Source organism: Oncorhynchus clarkii, chromosome 13 (assembly GCF_045791955.1).
Source record: "Oncorhynchus clarkii lewisi isolate Uvic-CL-2024 chromosome 13, UVic_Ocla_1.0, whole genome shotgun sequence".
Classification (NCBI taxonomy): Eukaryota; Metazoa; Chordata; class Actinopteri; order Salmoniformes; family Salmonidae; genus Oncorhynchus; species Oncorhynchus clarkii.
In genome coordinates this window covers 28,261,556-28,279,600 of record NC_092159.1, presented here as the reverse complement: position 1 = coordinate 28,279,600, position 18,045 = coordinate 28,261,556, and the positions used below count along the sequence as shown (strand labels likewise).

The following is an 18,045-nucleotide window of genomic DNA, read 5'->3' as shown; positions in this document are numbered from 1 at the left end:
ACATGCTCTCTCCCTATCTGCACAAAATGTTGGTTCAGGCCAATGAGGATGGAGCTCTCCCTTCTACTTTGGACAAAGCGTTCATTACAGTTATACATAAGAAGGGTAAAGATCCAGAAGAGGTAGGGTCATACAGACCAATATCTCTCCTTAATACAGACCAAAAGATTTTAGCAAAAACTCTGGCTAACAGGCTTAGCACTTTAATTGGCAAATTGGTCCATTCGGATCAGACCGGCTTTATCCCTAACAGAAACTCATTCTTCAATCTCAGGCGCCTCTTCAATATTATGTATTCTCAGAGGTTACCCAACGTGGACCTTGCCGTCATATCTCTTGACGCCGAAAAGGCCTTTGACCAAGTTGAGTGGCCCTATCTATTCAAGGTCCTACAGAAATTTAATATTGGAGATAGGTTCATAAATTGGATCCAGCTTTTATATAGGAACCCCTGTGCCAGAATACTCACTAACCAATCATTGTCGCCCCGATTTAACCTCAACAGGGGGACAAGGCAGGGTTGTGCGCTGTCGCCTATGCTCTTCGCCCTAATTATCGAACCGCTCGCTCAGACGATTAGATCTCATGCAGCAATACACGGCTATAATACTAAAGATACTCTAAATAAGATCTCCCTATACGCAGATGACATCCTCCTCTATGTAACAGAACCCCAGGCTAGTATCCCAGCTATTCTTGATGTGATCAATTTGTTTGGTACCTTCTCGGGATACAGAATAAATTGGAACAAGAGTGAATTAATGCCCATACGGTCGCAAAATACCTCCTGGCTAGAACATCTCCCATTTAAGTTATCGTCAGAAAAATTTACCTACCTAGGAATTGTAGTTACCAAACAATACTCCTTACTATTTAAAGAAAATTTCCCCTCTCTGATACAAAAACTCAAAGCAAACATACTATTTTGGAGAACTCTCCCAATTTCTCTGCTCGGAAGAATTAATGCCATTAAAATGGTCTTCCTCCCACAACTGCTCTACCTATATCAGAACATCCCAGTATTCATACCTAAATCCTTTCATAAACAACTGGACTCAATTATCAATCCTTTCATCTGGGATTATAAAACACACAGGATAGATAAAAAACACCTCTGTAAATCCAAGATGGAAGGAGGATTGTCTCTCCCAAATTTTATATTTTATTACTGGGCCGCTAACCTCCGCATTGTTACGTTTCTGCTGGATGACGTACTTCCGGCATCCAGCTGGCTTGGTATGGAGCGTGAGGAGTGTCACCCCTTCTCTATTGGCGCTGTGATTTTGTCACCTGTCAATCTGGAGATGTCACTTTATTGTAACAATCCTATTATACATAGCACAGTCCGAATCTGGAAGCAAATTAAAGTCCACTTTGAGCTTAGACCAATGTCATTCATGCTCCCTGTCGCCAGGAATCCCTCCTTTGCCCCTTCTAACCTTGATAACACCTTTGAGCGATGGGGAGAGTTGGGGATAAGTACCATAGGGGATTTATACATAGAAGGGACCTTTGCTTCCTTTGAGTTGCTGAGGGAAACTTATAACCTTCCCAGAAGTAATTTTTTCAGATACCTACAAATCAGAGACTACGTTAGAAAACACCTCCCAACATTTGGGAATGCTAAACCTTCCATGTTTGACGGATGCATAAAAATATGCCCCACCTCCGATAAACTGATATCGCGTCTATATGATGCTTTTCAATCTGTTAGCACACCTTCCACTGATGCCATCAAGGCAAAATGGGAGGAAGAACTAGGGACTGACATCTCGGTGGCAGACTGGGAAGAGAGCTTGGAGTATATCTACACATGCTCCATTAATTCCAGACATCGTCTCATACAATTCAAGGTATTACACAGATTACACTATTCCAAAACTAAACTGCATAGGATATTTCCTGACACATCCCCTACATGTGATAAATGTCAGGCTACGGAGGGTACACTACTCCACTGCTTTGCCCTATGCTCTAGCTTGCATGGTTATTGGAGTGGAATTTTTGGGATCCTCTCTGAAGTTTTGGAGACTTCAATAGATCCAGACCCGCTTCTGATAATCCTGGGAGTATCTGAGTCCCTAAACGGATTAACCAACCCCCAAAAACAACTAATCTCGTACGGTCTCATCTCGGCAAAAAAACTAATATTGTTGTTTTGGAAGAGGAGGGAAGCGCCCTCTACCAAATTATGGCTCAGTGAATTGGCAAACACTGTACACTTAGAAAGAATTAGATATATTCTGAACAATAAATTATCAACATTTGATCAAATCTGGCAGCCTTTCCTCTCCTACTTGGACGAGTCGGCGCTGTGAATTTGTACTTATTAACGCACTCTCAATTGTAATATTTTAATCTACCTTTGGGCAGCATGTGATGGCCCTGCCACCCGAGCAGCTGGGAGGGGGGGTTGGGGGAATAAGGGGGGGAGGGGGGGGACATCTTCTCTCTTTCTTTCTACGTGTCCTTGTTTTGTATGTCGTGTTTTGTATTATTTGTTCTGCACCCAGAACTCTGGGTCTTGTTGTTCTTGTATGCTATTTTATGTTTAGATAAGAATTGTATACCTGTCTTGTATACCTATACACCATTCTTGTGTGTGTTTAATAAAAATATTTGAAACAAAAAATCTTTCCCCCCTCAGGAGACTGACCATCCCCAGATCCTCAAAAAGTTCTACAGCTGCACCATCGAGAGCATCCTGAGAGGTTGTATAACCGCCTGGTACGGCAACTGCTGGGCATCTGGCCATAAGGCGCTACAGAGGGTAGTGCGTATGGCCCAGTACATTACTGGGCCATACGCACTACGTGGGCATACTCCACTATGTTGTGGAGTAACAATATTATCCTTGTCTGCAAAAAGCCAACTTTGACCTGGGAGCATGCTTTGTAGACCATTCAAAAGCGTTTCCGATAACATGTGGGTTTTTTCTTGGGGACAAGGTATGATAGCTTATTGACAGTAGTCGGCAAATGAAGGGACAAAGTTCCAATATTAAGATGATGGAATAACATTTCTAGGGTCTATTTGCTGGTAATTGGAAACACGCCCTTTTCGAATTTCGTCCCCCATTCCTAAACACATCCATTCTATAGTGTAGGTTTTGAAGATTCATAATATATGCTTGTAGTCATCAGAAGAAGATTGAGGAACGGTTGGTGGATCCAAGAAGTACAAGCCCCCACACCATTCTCCAACCTCTGAAATGTTGTCTTTGATGTGTGCATTTTCAAGTACCGCTCAACATTTAGTCTCTGTCTGTCTGGTAGAGTAGTGGTTATGGTGACTGCTCCCCAAACCAGAGTTTGAGAGTTCAAATCCCAGAGAAACAGTTAATTTAGCTATTTCTTTCTTGTTGCCTTTGTGGGCCTGAAAGAGCAAACAAGAGGTATGTTGGGCTCGTTCCCATCAAATAGCAAGAATGAAGTGACACCTTGTTTAAAATTTCATTTCAATAGAGATGTGATAACATACTCTGCTGTGGAGTAACAATACAACCATACTCTGCAAAAGTCAACTTTTACCTGGGGCCATTCTTTGTAGACCATTCAAAGGTGTTCCTAGACTTGGTCCCCCTGAAGAAAGCCACATGTTAAGATAGTTTAAAAATAGGTGTAGTAGTAGTTATGGTGGTGAATTCCCAAAGGAGAGGTTGTGAGTTAAATTCCTTTCAAGAGCATGCCAACTTGCTTTTGTTACCTTGACAGAACCATGTTGAGGTGGGGTTCCGGCAGGACATTGACAGCAAGGGAAATTGGATAATAAAATATTAGGGTACAGCAACTGGTTTTGAGTAGGAGTGCTGATCTACGATCAAACCCACCCCTGTCCATATAATCTTATTCCAGAGACAACTGATTCAGAATGATCTAGGCAAAGCTGATCGTAGAAAAGTGCTCCTCTGTACGCATTTATGAAATGTCTCAGGCTAAGAATGCTGAACTGGAATCAGTCCCCCCGTCAAAGTCATGTTATTTATTCTACTCACAAATACTAAACAGATCCTAGTTCAGCACTCCTACTTCAAGCCACCAAGTGAATGTTGGGTATTGGGTGCTAAACATCTTGAACAGTGGTTGAAAAAGTACCCAATTGTCATACTTTAGTAAAAGTAAAGATATGTTAATAGAAAATGTCTCAAGTAAAAGTGAAAGTCACCCAGTAAAATACAAAGTAAACGTCATTGCTAAAAGATACTTAAGTATCAGTGGTAAAAGTATAAATGATTTGACCTTCCATATATTAAGCAAACCAGACAGCACAATTCTCTTGTATTTCTATTTATGAAATAGCCATGTGTTCAGTGAGTCTGCTAGATCAGAGGCAGTAGGGATGACCAGGGATGTTCTCTTGATAAGTGTGTGAATTGGACCATTTTCCTGTCTGGCTTAGCATTCAAAATGTAAAAAGTACTTTTGGGTGCCAGGGAAACTGTATGGAGTAAAAAATATATTATTTTCTTTAGAAATGTGGTGAAGTTAAATTTAATGTTGTAAAGAAACAGAAAGAGTAAAAGTACAGATTTTAAAAAACAGCTATAAACGGAATGTAGTGGAGTAGTTTAAATACATTTGTGTTAAGTAATTTACACCACTGGACTTGAAAGGAACACCTCAATTACCTCAACTAACAGGTGCCCCCACACATTGACAAGATTGGCAAGATGAACTCAAAAACATCGACACAAGTTACCTGCTATATTTGGGAAACAGGATTAACAGAGAGAACTTGGCAAAATACAATGCATGTTTCTGTAGTACGAGTAGGTATATACAGTTAAATCGGTAAAAAATTGTGTACAAGCCACCTAGCAAATAAAATACTGGAGCTTTCGGTCATTGGTTACATTTCAACCACAGCAATTCCCTAATTGAGGCGCAACAGAGTTCACCGGCAAATGCAGGAACACCGGAAATAATTACTAAACCAACGAACGAGAAATGGTAGAGGCTACCAGAATGAAGAGACATTTTTCCGAATAAACGTGGTGAGGGAAAAACGTAATTACATAGCTCACTTCCTTATACGACTCTGTATGCGTTGTTTGTTGGCAACCTTGATATTTACGAAGTTTTTGGAACGGATTCCTGTTGGAACGTACCTCAAATTATACCCACCCTTTTATAAGATAGTACTCACTGTATTTACTGGTGTTAATCAGATCAATGTCCCTGTTTTATAAGATGGTACTCACTGTACTTACTGGTGTTAATCAGATCTCCATTCTGCTCTTCTTCGTCCTCCTCTAATGTGACAGTAATCTCCCCCTCTTCATCCTTCATTCCAAAAACGTCTTCATCTTCTTTCACGTCATCCTCCACTCCAAAAACTGCATCTTCCTCTTCTTTTACTGCAACATCTACCTCCTCTTTCACTCTGAACGCGTCTTCCTCTTCTTTCACTGAAACGTCTTTCTCTTCGTCTTTCACTGTAACAGCCTCACCCTCTACTTCTTGTTTCACGGTAACATCCTCTTCTTCCTTCTCCTCTTTCACGACAACGTTCAGCCCCAGACCTTCTTTCTCCGTCCAGCAGATCTCTTCTTTAACAGGAGGGGGGTAGTTTAGGGAGCTCATGTTAGGGGATGTTAGCTAGCTAGCTATCATTAGCGACTAGGCTAATGCTAACTTAACCAGCCAGCTACTTTAGCTGACTAATACAAAATAACGTAATATTAAATTAAATAGGTTAACAAGTAGATACGACAGAAGTGTGTTTAAAACACAGTAGCTAATATAGACCGAAAGCGTATAAAGAGCTTGAATCTTTCGGCTATGTTGGCTACCGAGGTGACGAGCTGTTTCTGAAGAACCGTCCACTAGATTATACGTCACGCTGGGAGCGTCGCCTGGAAGACGCACATCCGCCGTCTGCTGACTGGAGGGAAACGCAGTTGAGGATCATATTTTATTTTCAGACAAAGATTATTTTAAATGGTTTTAATTAAATAATACTATTGTACTGAGACATACAAAGACATGAATGTGTTGATTGATTAGTGCAAACATTTTTTTTTTTACTACAGTACATTTAAGGCAGTTTAATTAAGTCTTACTAAATCTAAATAAGTAGCCAGCTACTGTAGGTATATTCTGCTGCAACATGGTGTAACAATACATCATGTAGATGTATACAATGAACAGACTGGTCTATACTGCACCTACAAGGTGTAACAATATATAATGGAGATGTATATAACGAACAAACTAGGTCTATACTGCTCCTACATGGTGTAACAATACATCATGTAGATGTATACTACCGTCCAAAAGTTTGGGGTCACTTAGAAATGTCCTTGTTTTTGAAAGAAAATCAAATGTTTTAATTTATCATTTATAAAACCTGTTTTTGCTTTGTCATTATGGGGTATTGTGATGGGGTATTGGGATGTCATTATGGGGTATTGTGATGGGGTATTGGGATGTCATTATGGGGTATTGTGTGTACATTGATGAGGGGGAAAAATATATTTAATCCATGTCAGAATAAGGCTGTAACGTAACAAAATGTGGAAAAAGTGAAAGGGTCTGAATACTTTCCAAATGCACTGTATATATAGGGGCAGTACTCAGTGACATCACTTCATGAAACAGGAGGTACAAATATATAACATAGGTTCACAATATCAACATTCAAAGTATCAAAATATATGACCAAGCTAGAGGTTCACTGATGATCAACCTCCTCCTTCACATATGACTCCTGATGATCAACCTCCTCCTTCACATCTGACTCCTGATGATGAACCCCCTCCTTCTCATCTGACTCCTGATGATCAACCTCCTCCTTCTCGTCTGACTCCTGATGATCAACCTCCTCCTTCACATCTGACTCCTGATTATCAACCTCCTCCTTCACATCTGACTCCAGTGATCAATCACGAGCGTCTTCCTTTTTAGGGGATTCCGATGGACGACGTCATCGAATAGGCCGTCATCACCACCACAAGTTAATTGTCATTCAGGTTATCAATGGGAAGAGCATCAGCAAGATCTCCTGTCTGGTAACTTGTCTCATTTAATGGATTTACATTGGCAGGTGAACATGGAGAAACCCCATTAAAAAAACTTTGTCAATCTCAAACTGCAGAAACACTGTTGGAATTCCTTATCAAAGTCTGTGGCCTGTGATGTTGGGACAAATGATAGTCGCTTATTATACAAGAGACCATATTCTACAGCACAACGGCAGAGTCATGTCTTCAGTGTAAAACTAACAATGACTCAATAATCCTTTTGGGAATGTTATGATGTCATAAAGTTATGGGCGAACTTAGAAAGTTGGCTGTCAGAAGTACAATTATACAATGTAAAATTACTTTTAATCTGTCTGTCTGCATATTTCAAGACATGGTGCAGTGAGATACCCCAGAGTTGGACGATACTTTTCTCATCAATCATCTTAAAAATTATACTTAATTAAAACCTGGAAATCAACCAATCCTCTGTTGTTAATTCAATAGAAAGGTAAAATGCTTTATTATCTAAAAGTTGAAAGTGACAGAGAGAAATAAAATGGTGCTCATGCGGGCGCAGTGAGTGTTCTCGTGGGTCTGGGCAGGTGTGATGTAGTTAATGGAGATGGGGGGGTGTTCTAGTGGGTCTGGGCAGGTGTGATGAGGTTAATTGAGATGGGGCTGTGTTCTAGTGGGTCTGGGCAGGTGTGATGGAGTTAATGGAGATGGGGGTGTGTTCTAGTGGGTCTGGGCAGGTGTGATGTAGTTAATGGAGATGGAGGTGTGTTCTAGTGGGTCTGGTCAGGAGTGATGTAGTTAATGTTTGTATGATGTCGTCGTTTGTATGTGTATGTTTTGTATTGTTTATAAAATATCAACAATTCAAAGTTACACCTCACTGTTCTATTTTTGGAGTTATTACATTAAACCAATCAGATTTCAGAAGAATGCCAAAGTCAGATGTGAAGGTGTTAGGAATATTATGAATAAATGACTAAACAATATTCTCATTTTAAATAGAACTGCAACTAAGTAAACTTATACTCTGTTTTATTATATCTGTTTAACAATATGAGTTCATAAGAAGGGATTATGTGACACGGACAAGGAGTAATTAAAGTTAATGAACAACTAGGCAGGGGAGGAATGGGTTGTGGATAAAGTAAGCAGATAGGGTCGTTAACCTATGGTTGAACCGACAAAACTTAGCTCTGGGGTGTTTTAGATAAGGCAGTGAGTGCATTCCTAGGTTTTCTGTCAATTAGAGCTGTCAGCTAAGTGGTGATCGATAATGGTGAGGGATCAAGAGTTAATTCAGTTATGTTGTGTGACCTGTGAGTGTGTTAGTGAGTTGGAATGAACTTTTAAACTCACTTAATTCTAGGTCGGGAGGAGGGGATTCATTAAGCAAATAAATTACGTCATGCTATATAAACTGTTGCTCGTGGTAACGTGGCAGCGCGTTCAGAGAATAAATTCTGTTACCTATTATTGATAAGACTGGTCTCCGTCTATTTTATGCAAACAAGAATCTTACAAATTCTCAAAATAGATTAAGGGAATTCAATTAATGAAAACATATTGGAATAACTAAATTACAGTAACAGAAGTAATGTGGAGGACCAGCCTATTCCCTATGATGTAAACTACAGCAGAAATAACTTCAAATGTGTAACTTCATATTAAACCAATCATTTTCAGTCATGACTTGAGTGATTAAAGTAAACCACAGTTTTGGAAATACATAACACCATCTAACCATATATCAAAGAATGTTAGCTATATGCAGTTATCTTAGCCAGCCAGCTAACGTTAGCTATTTAGCCAACTAGCTATTAGCCTAACGAGCATAGCCAACCAGCACGGTTATGGTCAGCGAGCTGGAGCACCAACTACCGGAGACCATTTAGAGCCCAACTAAAACATAACTGCAGATAAAAAGAGACAGAATGATGGACGAAATGAAGCTTCAGACGTCATTGATCACTGCTGATAAAAGTGACATACTGCTTTGAAGTATACTGCTTAGCGATTTCGGCGCATGCCTCGAAGCTCCGGTATTAAATGTAACACGCGTGCTACAGGTGAGTGTTGTTATCGTGACCAGTGAGCTGAGTAACATCCATATCGAAAAGTTGACAAAACAAAAAGGAGCAACCATGTTAATTTCCTCTGTCGTCTTGAGCCCACAGCAAGAAGGCACCAGAGCCTACCGTGCTAACGAGTTCCCACTAGATAATATATTTGGTTAAACATATTTAAAAAATGTAACTTCATTACACCTTTACACTGGCATACAAACTCAGTAGCACAGAGTAGATCATCCATATGACCTTGGGAAATAGTGCATTGTGGGTAGTTTAGAAGATTTCCCGAAATAAGTTAATAAATATGTAATAATGCAAAAACATAACTGTTTGTACTTATAGGAAACCATATTGTGACGACAACTAGCTTACTAAGTCTTTAACCACACTGTATTGTCACACTGGTGAGTAAAAACTAATTCTTCCTCCACTTTAACTTGTTGTCTGAAGATAAAATATACATTTTACTCAACAGCGTTACCCACTCCAGTCAGCAGATGGAGGTCTGCGACTTTAAGGCGATGCTGTTAGTGTGACGTATAATCTAGTGGATGGAACGCTTCTTTCAACAGCAGCAACAGTTAGTCAGCCACCTCGGTAGCTTGCTAGACAAAATAGCCGAACCAATAAAGCTCTTTAGACGCTTCAGTGTATATTATCCACTGTGTTTTAAACCCCCTTCTGTCGTCTAGTTAGTTATCCGATCTAATTTCATATTTACGATGTGGTTATTAGTCAGCTAGCGGGCTGGTTAAGTTAGCATTAGCCTAGCTAACATCCCCGACCATGCGGTCACTAAGCTACTCTCCTTCTGCTAAAGAAGAAGAGGATATCACAGTAAAACAAGAAGTAGAGGGTGAGGCCGTTACTGTGAAAGAAGAGGAAAAAGGAGGAGGGTGTTACAGTAAAAGGAGAGGAGGATGCAGTTTATGGAGTGAAAGAGGAGGAGGGGGAGATGACTGTTACATCGAAAAAGGAGGAGGAACTGGATATCTGGGCCGGGTTTCCCAAACGCATCTTAAAACCTCTTAGAGCTACCCCCCTACTTTTTAAAATTTCCACCTGAAGACATACCCAAATCTAACTGCCTGTAGCTCAGGCCCAGAACCAAGGATATGCATATTATTGGTTTCATTTGAAAGAAAACAGTATGAGGTTTGTGTAAATGTGAATTGAATGTAGGAGAATATAACACAATAGATCTGGTTTAGATAAGACAATGAAACAACCATACGTTTTTATTTGTTATTGTTGTATCATCATCTTTAAAATGAACAAGACAAAACAAACATTCAGATAGGATGATGGGGACAATTTCAGTGAAAACATAAGAGGGCAACAGTACTTGTGCAAAGTTTCAGAATGATAACTTCCAAAATGAGTGTGCTACATGACATTTATCATGAAGTCACCCAAATGTACCCAAGTAGCCCAAATGTACCCAAGTGGCCAAATTGGTGAAGTTATTCATTTTGAATGGAATAACTATATACAAAATACCAAAATGGTATTCTAACCCCCCCCCCCCCCCCCAAAGAAATGGAGAAAAAACATGAAAAAATGAATAAATAAATGTACAAAATAACACTTAATAACACTCAATATTTGGAAGACCCTCAGTCCTCTACACAATATTGTGCTGCTGATGCCAGGTGCAATAACAGTCTCTTTCTGCTGTAAAGCAGAGGGTCACCAAGCATGTGGTGCAGGTGATGGGGGACTTCATTTTGCAAAGAACACAGCGACGCCTCCATGCTGTGCCCTTTGGTCCCTGAGGCACATTCATGCCTGCAGAAATAAATTGGGGCAGATGAACACCACTTGTGGCAGGAGCAGAAGGGACAGAGGTAGAGGGGCCAGAACATGGTGCAGTGGTGCTGTAGCCAGCAAGCTCCTTGATGAGCAGCTCTCTGAAGGCAAGCTGTGAATTGGGGGGCTTTCCACAGCTCTTAGCCATTTCCTTGTGTAGGATGAATGCATTCACCACAGCAATGTCGATGAAATGATAGAAGAAGGTCTTGTACCATTTCATTGTCTTATGGAGAACATTGTAATAGCCTATCAGCGCATCTGACAGTTCCACACCTCCCGTCCTCTTGTTGTAGTCCTTTATTGCAGTTGGAATGGGGACATTTTTTGCGGTCCATGCCCCAGTAGCGCTGAGGCAACAGGTGTCCGGCTGGATGAACCAGCTTCAGTGAGGGATGGACACCTTGGCACTGGGGTCTCCCATTCGGAGTCAGTGTCACTGTGAAAGAAAATGTTCAGTTAGAATAGTTTCACATATGAGCCCTGTATCAACAGGTATAATAAACTGATATATATAGAGTACAGGGAACATAAGGTTGAATATATTATTATAGACCTGCTAGATCTACTGTCTCATTTAAATTATGACAGACCAGCTAGATCTACTGTCTATTTCATATTATGACAGACAAGCTAGATCTACTGTCTCTATTATATTATGACAGACCAGCTATATCTACTGTCTTTATTATATTACAACAGACCAGCTGCATCTACTGTCTCAATTTCACTTTGGCCATTGTTGTGGGCCTGCCCTCCCCTCAACAGCCTCAAATAGGCTATTTCATGTGGGGGTGGGGTGGGGTGGAGCGGCAGACACACGCATCTCGGCCATGCTCCCTCTAATCCACAATATGTATATATACATACACAAACATAGGCTATGGGTCATGCACATACATACAAACATACCCCCACCCACAATGTATAGCCAACGTGTACTTTACACCTTTCATTACATTTTTATATATTCCTCCAAAAATGTAAAAAAAAATCACAAATAATATTTTATATTATTAATTTCAAACAACGACATTAGCATGAGAAGAACGTACCAGTCCAAAACGATGTCCTCTCCGTTCAAAAAATATTCCACCATTTGGGAATCAAAGCTATGCTAGCGAAATGAATCGTTCTCCAACAATCTCTGTCTCACTTTCCCGATCAATTTCTTCTAAAATTGTGTGTACATCTGTAATACTAGACTTAGATTTTGCTTTCCCTGACTTAGTCACCATACTGATTGATATATAAACAGCTGAAGATGCGCTTTACCATAATAGTGCTGTGCGTAACATCCTTCCAGTATGAATCTTCAATGGCGAATGACCCTTTTTTCGCCGGAGTTTACTACATGGGATGGTCTTCAAAACACATAACCATTACATATTGCCATTTACCTCAGCTCATTGGCTATCGACCAAGCTAGATTTCAAGACGATCAGTGGTCATTGGGTTAAAATACAGTCAATCAACGAAACAGAGACTTGAAGACTTGTTGTCTTCAAATCGGTTTCTTTCAGTCAATACGTCCCGTGAAATGACCCTTCACGTTTGGTTGTGTTACAAACAACCAGTTGATTGCAATGAAACCAAACATGACTGGAAAAGTCACGTTTAGTGTGTGTATTTACATCGAATGTGTCGTCGAAAATTGAATGAGACGGACTTCACGACACAAGCGGTACACAAAATGTTTCGTGTTAGGCTATAAAAATGCATTATGTAACAATGAGCATTGGGATTGCAAACAGAGGAAGATCGTCAAAGGTAAACAATTTATTTTATTGCAATTTGTGATTTTATTACGCCTGTGCTGTTGAATCAGTTTTTTTATGGGGCTCTGTCCTCAGATAATCGCATTGTATTATTTCGCATTAAATCCTTTTTTAAATCTGACAACGCAGTTTGATTAGCAAGATTATAGGCTTTCGAAACATGTGAGACACGTGTATTTTCATGAATGTTTAATATGACTATTTATGTAGCGATCACCGTATGTTGTCGAATTTAATCCCGATAACGGGTTCGGTGCGCAGAGAGGTTATCCCACCAGGCTGGGAAGACTGAATCGGCAATAGGTAAGCAGCTTGGTTTGAAGAAATCAACTGTGGGATTAATTACTAGGAAATGGAAGACATACAAGACCACTGATAATCTCCCTCGATCTGGGGCTTCACGCAAGATCTCACCCCGTGGGGTCAAAATGATCACAAGAACGGTGTGCAAAAATCCCAGAACCACACGGGGGGACCTAGTGAATGACCTGCAGAGAGCTGGGACCAAAGTAACAAAGCCTACCACTACGCCACCAGGGACTCAAATCATGCAGTGCCAGACGTGTCCCCCTACTTAAGCCAGTACATGTCCAGGCCCGTCTGAAGTTTGCTAGAGAGCATTTGGATGATCCAGAAGAAGATTGGGAGAATGTCATATGGTCAGATGAAACCAAAATATTACTTTTTGGTAAAAACTCAACGTGTTGTGTTTGGAGGACAAAGGATGCTGAGTTGCATCCAAAGAACACCATACCTACTGTGAAGCATGGGGGTGGAAACATCATGCTATGGGGCTGTTTTTCTGCAAAGGGACCAGGACGACTGATCCGTGTAAAGGAAAGAATGAATGGGGCCATGTATCGTGAGATTTTGAGTGAAAACCTCCTTCCATCAGCAAGGGCATTGAAGATGGCTGGGTCTGGGTCTTTCAGCATGACAATGATCCCAAACACACCGCCCGTGCAACGAAGGAGTGGCTTCGTAAGAAGCATTTCAAGGTCCTGGAGTGGCCTAGCCAGTCTCCAGATCTCAACCCCATAGAAAATCTTTGGAGGGAGTTGAAAGTCCGTGTTTCCCAGCAACAGCCCCAAAACATAATGGCTCTAGAGGAGATCTGCATGGAGGAATGGGCCAAAATACCAGCAACAGTGTGTGAAAACCTTGTGAAGACTTACAGAAAACATTTGACCTCTGTCATTGCCAACAAAGGGTTCAAAGTATTGAGATAAACTTTTGTTATTGACCAAATACTTATTTTCCACCATAATTTGCAAATAAATTCATTAAAAATCCTACAATGTGATTTTCTGGATTTTTTTTCTCATTTTGTCTGTCATAGTTGAAGTGTACCTATGATGAAAATTACAGGCCTCTCATCTTTTTAAGTGGGAGAACTTGCACAATTGGTGGCTGACTAAATACTTTTTTGCCCCACTGTATATAATGGCTTCATACCGTGTCCATGGAGCGCCGGCTCGTGAAGCCGCAAGTTCCCTGCCCAGTAGTACTTTTCTGGAGGGGAGGATTCTGAGCAATGTACTAGAGCCCATGTTGTGCATTGCTTGTTTGGGTCTGGAATATGGAGCAAGTGGGTGGAGGTTCCCGGGGGAGTTGGCGGGACGATTAAATCCTCTGTTCTCGGTGTGTTTGAAAAAACGTTCGTACAGAAAGGGGGGATTGCATCTGTGTCATCGGATGTGTCATCTGCTCCGACGAAGTCGTTCAGGGTCCATAAGGAGCCCGTTATCCTTCTTGGCTGTATGTCGGCTGTAAACACAAAAATAGCTTTTAATATAGGGTGCACACTTTTTGTTTTTTAATGTATAAATATTCTTGTGTATGTGATTATTGGACTGACATCGAAAATAGTGTGATGGGGATTGGCTGCATGCGTTTTGCGCCTGAGAATCCCTGTCTAACGCGGTCTGTTCCAGATCATTTAAACCTCTGAGCAGCTGCGTAAAGGATGGAGAACCTACAAACGTTAGATAATATTAAGTTATTTATCCTATATACATTTTTTTTTTTAAAGAATACGTGCATTGCCCCCCCGTTTAAAACACATAACTCCTGTTTAATATTCCAATAATATTCAAACAATTCCCAGACTCCAAATCTTAAAATATATTATTTTCACTAACTCACCTTCAGAAAGCGTCATTAGGAGGGATTCACGGATGATCTTTTATCTGTCCTGGGCTGTTGGCCTGGTGTTTGAAATTAGGGTACGGCCGTGCGAACAGAGTGGAAAGTATCTGTTTTCCCTAGACTCGTTCCGCGGTCGTGTCCCTGACGAGAGATAGTACGGAATGAGTTTACAGAGCATGGGGTGACGTTTTTTCGGGCGATATCCTGTATGCCATAAAATGGGTCTGGAGTACCCCAGAATGTTTTAGAGAGGCAGTGAACTAAAGCAACAGGAGGGGATGTCGAGACATTATGTCTGCAGGTATTGCATTTATGTTTCATTGCACCTCAGGGGCAGCAGCTTGGTGGGGTGTCCGATGTAAATTTATAGACCGGGGTGGGGGGACCGTTAGTATATGCGCTGATTAGAAATAACATTGTTTTAACCCCAAGGGTTGGTCTAGACATATTGTATTCTTTCTGGGGTGTTTGACTTTTTATCCCCCACGTCCTCTGGGGTGAGAAATTCGGATTTGAAAGACATGTGTGTTAATGAATCGAAAGTGCTTAAGGTATAGGGGGCAGCATTTTCACTTTCGGATAATTAGCGTGCCCAATTTCAACTTCCTGCTACTCATGCCAGGAATATAAGATATGCATATTATTAGTAGATGTGGATAGAAAACACTGTTTGAATCATGTCTGTGAGTATAACAGAACTTATGTAGCAGGCAAAACCCCGAGGACTAACTGTTCAGATTTTTGTTTTTTTGCCTCTGACTGTTCCGAGTTATCTTTTCCCTGAGATATTTCATAGGAACCTGTTATCAGTTCCTACCGCTTCCACTGGATGTCACAAGTCTTTGGAATTTGGTTGAGGTTATTAATTTGTGCAACGAAGAAGAACATCCTGGAACAACGTTACACTATTGAGAGTTGCGCAAGACGTAAAAAGGAGCATGGTTTGTTTACTTGCTGTATTGAACACAGATAGCCCCGTCTACAATTTGATTAAAAATACCTAAAGTTGTATTACAAAAGTAGTTTGAAATATTATGGCAAAGTTTATAGGCAACTTTTGAAATGTTTTGTAGTGACGTTGCGTTTTTTGGCAGCTGTTTTTTTCTGGATCAAAAGTGTCAAATAAATTGACATTTGGATATATATGGACGGAATTAATCGAACAAAAGGACCAATTGTGATGTTTATGGGACATATTGGAGTGCCAACAAAATAAGCTCGTCAAAGGTAATGCATGCTTTATATTTTATTTATGCGTTCTGTGTAGCGCCTGCAGGGTTGAAATATGCTACTCTCTTTGTTGACATTGTGCTATCATCAGATAATAGCTTCTTATGCTTTTGCCGAAAAGCTTTTTAAAATCTGACACGTTGGGTGGATTCACAACGAGCGTAGCTTTAATTGAGTATCGTACACGTGTGATTTAATGAATGTTTGATTTTGATATCATTATTTGAATTTGCCGCGCTGCATTTTCCCTGTTTTTTTTTTCTCCAAGTGGGATGCAAGCGTCCCCTATACCATAAGAAGTTAAGAGATGCCGACAAACTTTTTGATGGGGGGTAGGCAGATATCTGTACATACAGTTTGCATGACATTGCAAACCTTGGTTTCAAACGACCCCTACAGAGACACACACCCCCACCCCTTTTGTTTTTGAAACACACACTCCTCCTGGCCCGGCACACGCACACCCGTGCACGCACACGGCTTTTCAGAAATTATTTTTCTCAGAGACATGCATGATGATAGAGCGAAAAGACAGAGCCCCTTAGTTAAAAGGTGAGATACAATATTAAAAGCATTTATTTAATTCAAAATATTTAGTACATACAGTTTAAAACCTGTTATAATTAATTAACCCTTTTACTATTCTTTTCTTACAGATATAGGGCTTGGTTAGCCCTGACCTGCATCCGTTTCCAATTCACCAATGCCAAGACAGGCTCTCTTACATGCTCCATCAAAGCTCCGTAAGTTTTCACTCCAGGGGTAGATCATCAGTCGGGCATGTGGATCCTGGGAATGTCTTAAGGATAGACGCGGCCAGCGCCATAATTGTTCACTATTTTGGAAAAGACTGTCCAGCTTATTCATAAGGGTTATGAATATGGGATAATCAATCCATTTAAAGCTAAACACTGGCATAAAAAGTTTACATCCTTGAATGCTTTGGAAAATACATATGAAATGACAGATTTCGTCGCATTTGCACTATTAAATTGTTCACATGCTAAAATTGTCACTTTGGACTCTATACGCCATTGAAGCGATTCTTAGGGCCTTCAGATCACTGCGTCCGCAGACCAGTTCTTCCACTGCATATCCGGGGAGAGTTGTACCACTCAGGGCCTGTTCAATTTGACAGAGTGCAAGCCTTTTCTTAAGCCATTCTCTCATCCGCAGCGCAGGAGAAAAACTCTCGGGTTTTGCCTGATAAAGGGGTTTGGGGCCGCTGTCTGTGAATATCTTAACCGTAGATTCCTCAGGTTGGAATATGTAAGACATATGTCCCTCACTCGTAACCAAAACTCCTTTAAAACATTCTGGAGTCTCACACAAAACTTCCTCAAGGCTTTTGTCATTGGGTGCATGACAAGAGATGCATAGCACCCCGAGAATTGGCCTATTCGACATAATTGTCTGTTTAATATTCAGGGTTTTATTTTTAAAATCTTGTTTAGTGTTCGGGCCGCATGTCTTGTTCTGGGCTTTATTTATAATGCGTCTGTTCAAACACCCCCCCCCCCCCAGTTCAAAGAGGTCCCTAGACATCAATCATCATGACAACTTCAAAGGAATAGATGCAATATATGCATAAATTAGCACACCCTCTAACGCGTGAGAACCGGAAAAGGATGCCCACATATGGGCATAAGCACGTGATAAGTTCCCACCCGGATGTCCTGACAGGATGGGCATGCACACGTCATCCGGACATCGGGTCATAAATCAAACGTTTGACGTGTGCCGCCTACTTTATTCTCTCTGACTTGTATTTGTTAAACAAGCACCTTATTAACTGCACAAGCACCACAAACCCTGTTGTTTTGACAATAAGCAATAAATCACTGATATTGATTTGGGGGGGAAATCAGGTTGTACGTGCTGTTGAAACGAACACAACTAAACAAAAACACATGGAAATGGGAGATATCTTTTACCTCACTGGTTAGAGGACAACCTGCAGAAGTCAGTCAGCTACATTTTGGAGTGATGCATTTAAATGTAGGGGTGGCTAAACAAAGGAACACAACACTTA

At 40.7% G+C, this 18,045-nt stretch overlaps 1 protein-coding gene across 2 annotated transcripts in view; it reads right to left on the bottom strand.

Annotated features, from left to right (window-relative positions):
* The window catches only part of LOC139424740 (zinc finger protein ZFP2-like), a 40,738-nt gene extending 34,912 nt beyond the window's left edge, over positions 1-5,826 (bottom strand). Inside the window, exon 1 of one of the 2 annotated variants that reach the window (XM_071176850.1) lies at positions 5,210-5,826. In XM_071176850.1, the coding sequence (XP_071032951.1) occupies positions 5,210-5,582 (373 nt within the window). In that variant the 5' untranslated portion in view covers positions 5,583-5,826. The remainder of the gene's footprint in view (positions 1-5,209) is intronic. The other variant, XM_071176851.1, reaches the window with a different exon arrangement.
* Between the last annotated feature and the right edge of the window lie 12,219 nt (positions 5,827-18,045).